The 13,730-nt window shown below is 37.2% G+C and overlaps 2 protein-coding genes across 2 annotated transcripts; both read left to right on the top strand.

Moving 5' to 3' along the window:
- The first annotated feature begins 335 nt into the window (after positions 1-335).
- On the top strand, positions 336-8,030 carry LOC111306980 (squamosa promoter-binding-like protein 1). Its single transcript, XM_089751782.1, has 10 exons — positions 336-1,502; positions 1,742-1,923; positions 3,455-4,125; positions 4,671-4,745; positions 4,833-4,940; positions 5,030-5,147; positions 5,323-5,464; positions 5,634-5,784; positions 6,393-7,031; positions 7,393-8,030. Exons 1-10 carry the CDS (start codon positions 919-921, stop codon positions 7,846-7,848), a joined length of 3,126 nt encoding a protein of 1,041 aa, XP_089607908.1. The 5' UTR covers positions 336-918; the 3' UTR covers positions 7,849-8,030.
- Positions 8,031-8,459: 429 nt separating this feature from the next.
- Positions 8,460-10,859, top strand: PPR2 (Tetratricopeptide repeat (TPR)-like superfamily protein). The gene is made up of 2 exons (XM_022905561.2): positions 8,460-8,923; positions 9,223-10,859. The coding sequence occupies exons 1-2, from the start codon at positions 8,606-8,608 to the stop codon at positions 10,330-10,332; spliced, it is 1,428 nt and encodes a 475-aa protein (XP_022761296.1). The 5' UTR covers positions 8,460-8,605; the 3' UTR covers positions 10,333-10,859.
- The last annotated feature ends 2,871 nt before the right edge of the window (positions 10,860-13,730 follow it).

The following is a 13,730-nucleotide window of genomic DNA, read 5'->3' as shown; positions in this document are numbered from 1 at the left end:
CTGCTAGTAGTATACGTATAATTCAGAGTTCTCTGTTCAGAGCCAAGGCCAAGCCAATGAGCCATCGTCAGCCCCAGCAGGGCAGGACCTCATCAGCCTCAGAGTCATTGGGTCAGGGTGAAAATTTGACGGCATTCCCAAAGACCAGACAAACGGTTAAATTTACAGAGAATGTCCAATGGAGTAACCACACGTGTTAGAAGTTATTGTTACTACTAACATTTCAGTTTATTTTATTACAGTGAAGAGTTAAGAGTTGCGAGCGAGAGAAAAGCTTGTGGGGTTTAGATTCCTCATATAATAAAACCGCATTTATATCATACAAACTTTCTCCTAACCTTCCCTAAATTTCCTCATCTTCTGTCTTTCACTTTGCTTCCGCCAGAGGACTGCCTCTTTCCCCGTCTTCCATATTCTCTCCTCTTCACACTTGTTTCTCAGGGGGTTACACCTATCCTCTTTACATTTCTGGGCAAGTTTCTCTTTTTCTGTTCCTTTTCCCTTTTTTTCCCTTATGAATTTGATGTTTCCCGAGCCTGCTGGCGTATGAAGCTTGTTATAAGTCTTGGTGATAACTCCAATTTTGCAACTTTCCGGGATTGAAATAAAGGGATGATTTTGTTATGGATTTTGAGGTGATTACTGGGTGATTAGACGACTTTGGACATGTGGGCAACCCTTATTTGGGTCTATGGATATCTTGGATGCACTGTTTTTGGAATATTGGCGGTGCAAGGAGGGTAAATAGGATAATCATTTTCAGGTTTAATCTCTTTGGACATCTCAGCTGCTAATTTGTTGGTGTTTTAAAGTTTTCTTTTTTCTTTTATTCTGGATTCCTGTTTAATTTCTGTACTTGTCTTTAATTCAATTGGAATCTTCCAACTTGCATTTTTGGGGGATTTTTTGAGTTGATGAATGGAGGCTAAATTTGGAGGCAAGCCTCAGCATTTATATGGTCCAACGGTATCTGATTTGAAAGCAGTTGAAAAAAAGAGTGTAGAATGGGATTTGGATAATTGGAAATGGGATGGTGATCTTTTTACAGCTACTCAATTAAATTCTGTGCCATCAGATTGTAGGAGTAGGCAGTTGTTTCCTGTTGCGCCTGAAACTCCGGCAAATGCACGTTCTTCACATGGTTCATCTTCTTGTTCAGAACATAACAATCGAGAAAATGAGAAAGGAAAGAGGGAATTGGAGAAAAGGAGGAGGGTTGTGGTTGTTGATGATGCGGAGGAAAATGGTGATGCTTGTTCCCCTAGTTTAAAGCTTGGAGGGCAAGTTTACCCTATCATGGATGACGATGCAAAGTGTGGGAAGAAAACTAAGGTTACTGGAACTGCTTCTAGTCGTGCAGTTTGTCAGGTGGAGGACTGTAGGGCTGATCTTAGCAATGCCAAGGATTATCATCGACGGCATAAAGTTTGTGATATGCATTCGAAGGCCAGTAAAGCACTTGTGGGAAATGTTATGCAGCGGTTCTGTCAACAGTGTAGCAGGTAGGTTATATTTTATTACTATCTTTGTGAAATATAGACTACTAAAAAACTGCGTCTTAGAGGATAAATTATCATCCTGATCCTGGCCATTAGATTGATTACTTTCTGAGTGCATTTCGCATATTATAATTTCTAGTTTCTTACTTTCAGGTAGCTTAGATTCTTTTTTAATTGTAGTCTAATGTAGCAGAAAATTCTTGGTTCTTCATTTAGATGCAACTTGTTTTACTTATGGGCAGGTTTCATGTTCTTCAAGAGTTTGATGAAGGGAAGAGGAGCTGTCGTAGACGTTTGGCCGGCCATAACAGACGTAGGAGGAAGACACATCCCGATAATGTAGCTACTGCAGGTTCGCTGAATGATGAAAGGAGTAGTAGTTTTTTGTTGATAAGTCTTCTGAGGATTCTCTCTAATATGCATTGTAAGTATCTGCTCTAACCCAAAATTAATTTTTTTTCTTGCTTAACTAGGACAGTGGTATCAATTGGTTGCATAGAAGACCTACTGGAAGCTATGGATGAGATTGCACTCCTGGATTTTCTGCTCTATGCACGTTGCCTTATACTTACCTTGTCTATAAGTCGACGAAATTAGTGCATGCTTTCCTTTGCGTGACAGAATAATAGATGGATTGACAGTGTGCTTGTTGGTTAGCATGCTCTTCATTCCAGGGAAAATGTTAGAATTTTGTGCTGAACCACATAAACCAGGATTTTTGTGAAGCATAGGGCTGATATGACCTGTCCAAACTTCTAGCTTAATTTGGAGTTACAATTTGGCATCATTCTTAGAGTCAGGGGTTCTATGTTTGTGACTTATAAGAGAAAAGTTCTTGCAAGTCTGCTCTTTTAGTTAGATTATTGTAGTGTAGTTGTTGACAGGAAATAAAGGTAAAAGAAAAGCAAACAAGGTGCTTATGGGTCTAAAATACTTATTGTACTTTGATAACTTAAATTGTGAAAATGAAATTTTAGAGGTAGTAATGGTAAATTTGAAAACTTGGGACTGAATAATTTCCAAATGAAATTGTGAAAATAAAATCTTAGAGGTAGTAATGGTCAATTTGAAAACTTGGGACTGGATATAATTTCCAAATGGAAGAGTCTATGCTACATGATAATTCTGAAAAGATGTTTCTGCAGTGTTCTCATCTTGGCTGGTTATTCTTCAAAAGATTTTGTGGCAGATTGCTGGTTCAAACTTAGTTTCTGGTATAGTTCATGATAGGAGGAATTATGGGCCATGGGCATTTGCGATGCGAATGCCATCTAAAATTCTAACTTCCTTCACCACAGTGATAAAACTTGGAGTTATGGATGGAAATTATTAAATCTGGCTTAAAAACTTTTAGAAGTCTCCAGCTATGGCTATGGTAACTCTGAATTTATCATTGAATTTGGAGCCATGAGTGTTCATATTAAGCTTGAAAGAGATTAGTGACTTTGCAGATTCTAATGCTTCCTAGTAAAAGACAGGAGTGTTAAAATTTTCTCTCATATTGCACTTATGGTTTTCAAGATATCTCCATGTGCACGTTTTCCTCCCAGTAGAACAAATGGATGTTTACAAGAAAGGTTTATTGACTGAAATAAATGGTTACATCTGTTGTGGATGAAAGATTTTCTGGTCTGTCCTCAATCAATCATCAAGTTGACCCGTTGGTTCGTCTCAATTTTTATTTATGTAATAGTGCCACTGAGCGCTGCCTTCTTGGCAGATGCCTTTAATTTTGAGCTCATTAATGTAACTGTTGTAGGATACCTGGAGAGTGGAGCTGCTTATATAAATGTTTAACTTCCACTGGTAATCTTTGCAGAATAGTTCATGCTTGTAGAATCATTTTGATATGCTTTTAGTTTATTTGTGATATGCTTTTCCTTACTGTCTCTCAAACTTCCTCCTTCATTCTCCTTTCTTCACTTGAAGATCTTTTGGCTTTCGTAAAATTGCAGCTAACAACTCCGATCAAACTAAGGATCAAGATCTTCTTTCTCATCTGTTGAGGAGCCTGGCCAATGTAGCTGGTTCAACTAATGGAAGAAACATATCTGGATTACTTCAAGGTTCTCAAGTTGTAGTTAATGCTGGGAGGTCTGTTGGGAATCTTGAAAAGGTGATTGATTTGGCTTCTAATGGTGCTGAACTTGCTAGGCCTTCTGCATCAGCCTCTAAAATAGATGACTGTGCTAATATCCCCAATAGGCAGATGCCTATGGGTCATTGTGGGACTCTACCTGCTTCTGATTTGGCACAGAGAAGAGCTAACAACGATGTTCAGGATGGAAGTCTGTTCGGTTCACCATCCAAAATACCCATTCCATCAGAAGCCAGCTTTCCATTCAGAGCAAATGAACCAGAGGCTACAGTTGGGAGGATCAAAATGAATAACATAGACTTGAATAATGTTTATGATGATTCACAAGACTATGTAGAAAACTTGGAAAGATCTCTGGTCCCTAAAAACCCTGTAAATGGGTCTTTGCATAGCTCTCTGTGTGTGTCAGAATCACACAAGTCAAGTACACCTCAAGGTCCACAACTGAGTGGGAACTCAGATTCAACTTCTAGCCAGTCACCATCAACTTCCAGCCAGTCACCATCAACTTCCAGCATTGAGGCTCAGGTGCGATATCATCTCATTTCTTTTTGATGGAATCAACTTTCCTTGTGTTTTAAAGTGCTTTATGGCCTTTTGATTATATTTTAGGATAGAGAGATAATGATTGCTTGCTGACTGATTACCATCTAGAATATGTTATTATCACTATGCTCAATTCAATATTGTTGAATCATAAAAATATTTACCGTTAACAAAAGGCTTGTAAGTTATATTTTCCATTTTTTGCATCTGTCTCTCTAAGCGTATAGTGCATAGAGATAGATGCTAGAACACAAGCAACCAACAAATATGCACGAGTCATCCAACTGTGTTTCATTTGTTTTTCAGTTTTGATGCAATTATTTTTATAATTAATCTGGAAAGGCTGTTGACTATCTCATTCTCTATTTTCTAATAGTTTGTTCTATGATTTCTGTGTTGTCAAGTATGGGGTTGACATTTTGCTATGATTGAGAGAACTTAATGCAGTCAAAGCACAACTATTTGAAGTTTTTTTAAGATGTTAAAGGATTTTCTGACTTGACCACTATTTTCTTACTATTGTTCAGAGTCGCACTGATCGAATCATATTTAAGCTCTTTGGAAAGGACCCAAAGGATTTTCCTATTGCTCTACGTGGACAGGTAATTTGAAGAATTGTTTAGGTTCAAAATCTATTTGATAATCTTCATGGAGTTGGTTTCATTCTGTGGAAGTCATTGAACTTTCAGGTCCTTGACTGGCTATCCCACAGTCCTACAGACATTGAAAGCTACATAAGACCTGGCTGTATAATATTAACAATATATCTTCGTTTACGAGAGTCTGCATGGGAAGAGGTATGCTTTGTCACAGTTGGTAAATGGGAACTGCATCTATTATTAAGGAAAAGACTTACTGATCCGCTTACTAACTGTTTTACATACAGCTATGCTGTGATCTGGGTTCCAGTTTGAGAAGGCTAGTTGATGTGTCCGATGACTCTTTCTGGAAAACAGGATGGGTGTATGCTAGGGTTCAGCACTCTGTTGCCTTTATTTATAATGGTTCTGCTCTTTCTCTCTCTGCTTATATGTTTGTATGTATCTGTGTCTATATGTGTGAACTTGAAAGAGTTTCTTAGTCACAGTTTCTCCTGTTTATTTAATTTCCCAAAAATATAGTATTTGTAGTGACATTGTCAAAAAGAAGAGCCTGTGTTTTCTCCCATCTGTGCTGCAGGTAGGGTCGTATTGGATACCCCTTTACCTCTGAAAAGCCACAAAAACTGCAGGATCTCAAGCATTAAACCAATTGCTGTATCTGTAACAGAGAGAGCTCAATTTTTAGTTAAAGGCTTTAACCTTAATCGGTCCAGTACTAGGTATTGCTTCGTTCTCTTTGCATCCAGCTATGCCTTTCCTTTTCATCTTTTTTACTTTGTGAAATAGGATGTGAAGGATCTCAGATTTAATAAAATCTACTATTCAAATAATTCTTTTACACTATTAGTTTGACTGAACAAGTACTAAATCCAACTACCTCTGGTTTAGGTTACTCTGTTCGATCGAAGGAAAATATCTGGTACAAGAAACTTGTTACAACTTGATGGAGGTTGTTGATCCCGTCAATGAACATGATGAACTCCAGTACCTTTGCTTCCCTTGCTCAATACCAAATGTTTCTGGGAGAGGATTTATTGAGGTGCTGTCGTTGTTTTGTGTTTTCTGATCATGTTCTTTTGTCTTTTTCATAGTAAAATTTGGTTAGATATGGTAAATTACTGAAGTATCTAAGATGAAGGTTGTTTAAGATTACAAACTGATAGATCTCAAGTTAAAAAATGGCTAGCTTTTATAATGCAGTTACGTATGTGTTGAGTGTGGTGGTTTGGGAGAGTGGGGGGTGGGGATTGGAGATGACAGGAAAGAAGAAGGAAAATTGAAGGCTTTTACAGGGTTAGTTCTTAATTTTCCATCCCATTAAATAAAGGTGGTTATCCTTAATTATTCCTATAATTAAGATCTATGGAGCCTTAATGTATTACTTTGTGAAATATTGTTACTTGATATGCCTACCTTCTTGATCAAATACTATCATATGCTTTAAAACCAGGCAATCAAGTCAATGACTTGGTAATGATCATCGGAAAGACATGCACTAAGTGCGAGTTGAGTCCCAATCTTGGATATTGAAAAGAAAAGAAAAACACAATGAGGAGATAATTGCCACAATTGTTTGTTTCATGTGTGGATGGAGCATTTTTCCCCTTCCACTCTAATTCAAGGATTTTGGTTATCTGATTCTATCAGGTTGAAGACCATGGACTCAGCAGCACCTTTTTTCCTTTTATAGTTGCAGAGCAAGAAGTGTGTTCTGAGATCTGTACTCTGGAGGGTGTGATAGAAACAGCGTTACCTACTGTTGACATTAACAAAAATGCGGAGAAAATGGAAACCAAGAAGCAAGCACTGGACTTTATACATGAAATGGGATGGCTTCTTCATAGAAATCAGTTAAATAGGAGGCTGGGTCACTTGAACCCCAATTCGAATCTCTTTCCTTTCAGGCGGTTCAAGTGGCTTACGGAATTCTCCATGGACCATGACTGGTGTGCTGTTGTGAAGAAACTTCTGGGCATTCTCTTTGATGGAACAGTTGATTTGGGGGACCATAGTTCTATTGAGTTTGCTTTTTTGGATATGTGTCTGCTTCACAGAGCCGTCCGAAGAAACTGCAGGCCCATGGTAGAATTACTATTAAGATATGTCCCAGATAAAGTATTGGATAAGTCTGGATCTGAGCAGAAGCCACAGAAGGATGGAAACAACTATGGATTCATGTTTAAGCCAAATGTTGCTGGGCCTGCTGGGTTGACTCCTCTTCACGTGGCAGCTAGTAGGGAAGGCTCTGAGAATGTTATAGATGCATTAACTGATGATCCTGGATCGGTATCTCCTTATGTCTCTCTGTGTATTGTCATGATAATTAACTATATTTTAGTAATTGGGAACCATGTTATTGAGTTTAATTCATGATCCCTGTGTGCCCCTCTGCATTCTCTTTCTAGCTCACTGATTTATGATCTTACTTAACTCCTAGATGGCTCACTTTTACTGAGCCTGAACTGCTCAAATGCTGATTGATATATATCTCTCTCACAAAAGCACTTCTTTGAATTTTCTAACAAAATAGTTTTTAATTTTTGTCGGGGAATAATTCAGCAATTTCATGCATTCTGGTATAAAATTGTCTTAATCACTCACTTTGGGCTCCTCTTCTGCTGCTGATCCGGTTATGTGCATTGTCCAGGTGGCAATTGAAGCCTGGAAAAGTGCTCGGGATAGCACAGGTCTGACACCTAATGATTATGCATGCCTTCGAGGTAACTACTCCTACATCCACCTAGTTCAGAGAAAAATTAACAAAAAATCAGAATGTGGACATGTGGTGCTGGATATCCCTGGAACCCTGTTAGACTGCAATTCCAAGCAGAAAGTATCGGATGGTAGCAGATTGGCAAAAGCAGCAAGTCTGGAGATGGAAAAGATTAAGATGAAAGCAAGGCACGAGTGTTGCAAGGCATGTGAACAGAAGCTGGCTTATGGAAACAGCAGAACATCCCTAGTATATAGGCCATCAATGCTTTCCATGGTCGCAATTGCTGCTGTCTGTGTATGTGTGGCTCTGCTCTTCAAAAGCTCCCCTGAAGTTGTTTATGTATTCCAACCATTCAGGTGGGAACTGCTAAAATATGGGTCTAGCTAAGGTAGTTATGATGTCAGTTTCCAGCTACAGGCTGGAAAACTTTGGTAATCTTTTCTTCTATTCTCAGAAGTAGAAGACCGCTGAATTGTATGGATATAGCTAACTGGAAAAAACGCCATATATGAGCTTATGATAGTTCACTTCGATTATAGATATATAGAAAAAGCTAAATTATGTAGTTATATGGATCGAGTAATCACCAGTATTCGAGTTGCTATTTCTTGGACTAAGTTTTTTGTTTTCTTTTTCTTGTCCAGAAAGAAGCAAATATGATAAAATCAAGTTCACACGTCACAATTGTAAATGTGCAATTTTGTTAATGCCACAAAAACAATGAAATACTAATAGAAACAGCATGAAGAATAGACATAAATTAAAGTAATTTTATCTTTTCTTGTTTAAAAAGAACCACTTTCAAATGATTTGTGCATATTTTTTCTCATGGAAGGTTTTCCTCTCTTCAAATAAATTCAAAATTTCCTTCCTAAAAAGAAACCAAAATACTAGCTACTCTTATGCTTTAAAAAAACAAAAAAAACTAAAAAACTACTCTTATTATCCTATTACAGAAAAAAAAAAAAAAATCCCTTAACAAAAGGGGATCAGATATTTTGGTGAACTCGGCTCAAACTCGACAGTTGCTATCTCTACAAAGTCCAATGTCCACAAGCCCAAAAGCAAAGCGAAGATCGAGTTCACTGGCAGTTGCATCCTATTCCTAGGCTTTGCTGCTGCAGCAAAATATCAGTCATCCCAAATGTCCCTTTCCTTTTCTTCTCTGCTTTCCTCTCCTCCCCCACGCTTAGAGAAGAAGTGCAAGCCCCATCCTCCATACTCAATCCTTCGTCCACTTGCTGTTAATGCTGTCTGTGATACGAAGAGGCAGAGGCACTGGAAGGTAGGAGAGTACCCTGGCCTATCACATAGTCTTATTCCTGGCTCTTCCAAGAAAGCCCCCCTCAAGAATCTCAAGAAGAAACTCGACCGCAAGAACAACGCCAAGGCCTGGGTCTGCACCGTCACCGAAACCCTGTCTGATTGCATCCTTAAGAAGCAGTGGCTTCAAGCTCTCCAGGTCACTCTCTTCTCTTCTTTTTATTCTTCCTCATTTTCCACTTCCGGGTCTACCAAATTCTTGCACAACAATGTCTTAACAAAACTTTATAATTCATTCTTATTACTTTACAGATGCTAAATTGTTGGCCTTGCTTACCAACGTCAAGGTCCTTTCTAACATTTGAAAAAATGTAGACTTTTGTTGATAAAAACAGTTCCTTTTAGCAGTTTGTAGGATTCTTTCGCGCGAAAATTAACTAGTGGGTATGCTTGTTTTCTTCTTCTATGAGTGTGACCGTGGCCAATTTGAATATTCAGGTATTTGAGATGCTAAGAGATCAACCTTTTTATCAACCAAAAGAAGGCACCTATATGAAACTACTTGTTCTTCTTGGAAAATCTGGACAACCCCACCATGCCGCTCAGCTTTTTCACGAAATGGTTGAAGAAGGATGTGAACCTACTTCCGAGCTTTACACAGCATTACTCGCAGCTTATTGTCGAAACAACCTCATTGACGATGCTTTCTCAACTCTTAATCAAATGAAAACCCTTCCTTGTTGCCAGCCTGATGTTTTCACCTACAGTACCTTAATTAAGGCTTGTGTGGATGCCTCGCGATTTGACTTAGTTGAGTCACTGTATGGGGAAATGGATGAGCGGTTGATAACTCCAAATACAGTTACACAGAACATAGTGTTAAGTGGATATGGTAAGGCAGGGAAATTTGACCAGATGGAGGAAGTGCTATCTGGCATGTTGGAGAGCTCAGCAAGCAAACCTGATGTATGGACAATGAACATCATTCTAAGTGTGTTTGGTAGCAAAGGTCTGATTGATATGATGGAGAGATGGTATGAGAAATTCCGTAATTTTGGAATTGAGCCAGAAACGCGCACTTTCAATATCTTGATTGGTGCTTATGGGAAGAAAAGAATGTATGATAAAATGTCATCTGTGATGGAATACATGCGTAAGCTTCAATTTCCATGGACAACCTCTACTTACAACAATGTCATTGAGGCATTTGCTGATGTGGGGGATGCAAAACACATGGAATACACATTTGATCAAATGCGTGCCGAAGGGATGAAAGCAGACACCAAGACATTTTGCTGCCTTATCAATGGATATGCCATTGCTGGTCTCTTTCATAAAGTTATTAGCAGTGTTCAGTTGGCTGCCAAGTTTGAGATACCAGAAAATACCTCATTTTACAATTCTGTTATATCTGCATGTGCAAAGGCAGAGGATTTGATGGAGATGGAGAGAGTTTTTAAACGAATGAAAGAAAAGCAATGCCAACCAAATGAGATAACCTTCTCCATCATGGTGGAGGCATATAAAAGGGAAGGCATGAATGACAAGATGTATGATTTGGAGCAACTAAAACAAGAGTTGCTTCATAATGGTTCTCTATCTGATTAGACCACTTTAATGAAAGCGATAACAGTGCTTCTGCTTCCGCTGTATTTCTCCCATGATCTCGTTAGAGAAGCATAACTGTTTGTTTTTAATGTGACTGCGATCTTCGTGAATTGAGTCACTGATTTATCAGCCGCAGCATTTGCTTTCTAGAACGGATGGCTGGTTACTGCTTTTCCTCTTAGATTTTGTGTGACTGAAATCTTTTGGGGTTCATTGATGTTTTGATGGAATATGTACAAGGTCATCGTAATTAGAGGTAACTATTGACTGTGGGGGTAGTTCAGTTCTTCAAAATGCCAGTGTTGACTTTTGTGAAATCTCAAAGATGTAATTTTTTTTTTTTTGTCTTTCTGTTTAACTGTCATGTGGTGCCTGAAGAGGTTGTTTTACACAAGTATACAAAGATGATTACTTGCATCCTTCTCATACAGAAGACCAAAAACAATTCTGTGTATGAGTTTGAGGAAGCTATTGTGTTCAGTTTGCCAGTTCGTCCAAATATCTATCGAAATTTACAGATTCTTAGATGTTTTGTAACTTGTTAAAATAGTATATTATGATAATATCTCCATGACAGACAGACAGACAGAGTTGAAGCTGCCAGCCGCTCGTTGGGTATCCTTATGGTCTCTTCTCTCAATACCGTGTTAATGATTTTTGGTTGACAGCCTAATACATCTACGGCACAATCTGAATCATGTGCTTCTTAGTTCAATTAATCCGTCTCTGGATTTTGTAGCCGATGACTGCTTGTGCAGCTGTCCTGTATACGGCAGTGCAAACTGTGCAATGCAGATGGATATGTTTTTAAGTTTTAGGTCACTTGTACAAAAAGGCTTGACAGTAGCACAACAAAAGAGGCCACGGCCACGGCCACTGCCTCAATTTTGTTTTTGAATTTTGATTGCATGATGTATATGCATTCTTCATATTTTCCTCTGTTTATTTATTTATTTTTCCCTAATAAACATAATCTTAAATAAAAATAATAAATAAAGATAAAATTAAAGTACATAACTAAACCTTGTAGGTATAGTTTTGTATATAACAAAAGTGAAGGATTTTCAAAAAAGCGTTGCCCATAGCCATGGCCGCCCCTGGCTCCTTGTTCCCTCCAATATTTTACGCATTTTAAACTTTTTCACTTTAAAAAAGTAGTAACGTGCAAGGAATGAAATATATAATTAATAATAATAAAATAATAATAATAATGGACGACGGTACATAAATTCTAACTAATTAGTATTAATATTATATTTACCACTATGTTTGTTTAGCAGTCAGTTTCTTGTTTTGATATACACAGCCTAAATGCTCTACTCAATTTTATGGAGTTGTAATAAATTGAAATTTTTTTTTTTGACGAAAAATTGATTGTGAAATGCACACGTTGTAATTTAACATAAAAAATTTAATATCATGCAAATCTTTTATTATTATTATTATTATTATTATTATTAATTTAACTAATCAGTATCAATTTTTTAGTTATGTAATATGGCACAAAGTTACATATACACTTTTGAAAAATAATCATGTTATTAATTAATATAATTAGAATTAATTTAATATCATTAATCATGTTAATTTAATTTTACTATTATAACGCTACATTTCTTTCTCTTCTGAAAAAAAAAAAATTTCTCTCTTCAATCAAAAATCCATTTTTCTTCCTACTTAGCCGAATTTTTATCTTTTGTCATTATTTCTCTCTTCCATAAAAATATTCAATTTTCTCTCTTTATCAAGAACTCAGTATTTGTCAGTTTTTATTAGTTTGGTACACTTGCTAATTCTTATTTTCTTACCATTTGCTATAAAATTGTGGATTTTAATTTTGATAATGGTTTTAATTTGAGTAATTTTTTTTATTTTTCCATTTTGTTTTAAATTAATTTTTTCCTTTCTTAAAAGCCGGTTTTCCATTTTCAAAATATGATAAAAAGTATATTGGACATCAACGAAAGCGGCTTCTCTCATACCAGTACAACTAACTCCATTTCGGCTATCAATAATATCGCAAATGGCCAGTGAACCTGTTACTCGCGTAGTTGCTAACACTTGAATCGGGTGTGTCCGGTCATTAAGGCAACTAGCGATTAGCAGACAAGACGGCTCTGGTTGAACAATAACTTGTGGGGGTCTGATATAGACTTGGGGCATCTAAAATACTTGTTTTATTATTCGTTAAGTGCTATTAGAGAAGGGTGATGATCTCTCTAGAAAACTTAACAGTTGTCTTAATATCTTATGTGTTTCAGTTTACGTTAATTGATGAGATATTATTCGTTTTAATTTTGTTAGATTTCATAGTTTTGTAAAGTATTATTCACTTTAATCTCGTAAGGTCTCATAATTTTACTAAATTTTACAGTTTTGTCTTATTAAAAAAATCTAAAAATATTTTGAAAATTTATATCTCAAAACTAACTTTAATATACAATCGACATAAAATTCATGGCTCCCATTAGGAGCATGACATCCTTCTTACTCTAACGAAAACCCCCACTATGATCATAACATCTTCCTCACTTCAACGAAGGTTTACTTATATCTCAAGACTAACTCTAACAAAAGCCCCCAATTAAGATCGTGAGATCCTCTTCACTCCAATAAAAACAAGACCATGACATTCTCTTTTCCAAGATCAACTTTAGTACGAAGGCCCCCACTAAGACCATGACTTCCTCCTTACTCCAACGAAAGCAGAATTATGACATTCTCTTCACTTTAATGAAGACTTATTTATATCTCAAAATCAAATTTAGTATACAACTAACAAAGGCTCCCACTAGGACCATGATGTCCTCCTCACTCCAATGAAGGCAAGACTATGACATCGTCCTTACTCCAATGAAAGCAAAACTATGACATTCTCCTCACTTCAATGAAGACTTATTTATATCTCAATATCAAATTTAGTACACAACCAACAAAGGCTACCACTAGGATTATGATATCCTCCTCACTCCAATAAAGGTAGGACCATAACATCCTCCTTAGTTCAACAAAGATTGACTTATATTGAAAACCAACTCTAGTACACAATTGATGAGGCCTCCACTAAAATCATGACATCCTCTTCACTCCAATGAAGGCAGGATCATAATGTCCTCCTTTTTAAAACCAACTTTAGTACACAACCAACAAAGGTCTCCCACTAGGACCATGACATCTTCTTCACTTCAATAGAGCCTACTTATATCCCAAGACCAATACATCCCCCTCATTTCAACAAAGGGCTACTTATATCCCAATACCAACTCTAGTACACAATCAACGTGTGATTCCAAAGGCCCCCACTAGGACCATGCTATCCTCCTCACTTCAACGGAGCCTATTTATATCCCAAGACCAACACATCCTCCTCATTTCAACAAAGGGCTACTTATATCTCA

Source organism: Durio zibethinus, chromosome 22, assembly GCF_047325235.1.
Source record: "Durio zibethinus cultivar Kanyao isolate XHJ-2024 chromosome 22, ASM4732523v1, whole genome shotgun sequence".
Lineage (NCBI taxonomy): Eukaryota > Viridiplantae > Streptophyta > Magnoliopsida > Malvales > Malvaceae > Durio > Durio zibethinus.
The sequence above is the reverse complement of the archived record's forward strand: the minus strand, read 5'-3'. Positions and strand labels throughout refer to the sequence as shown.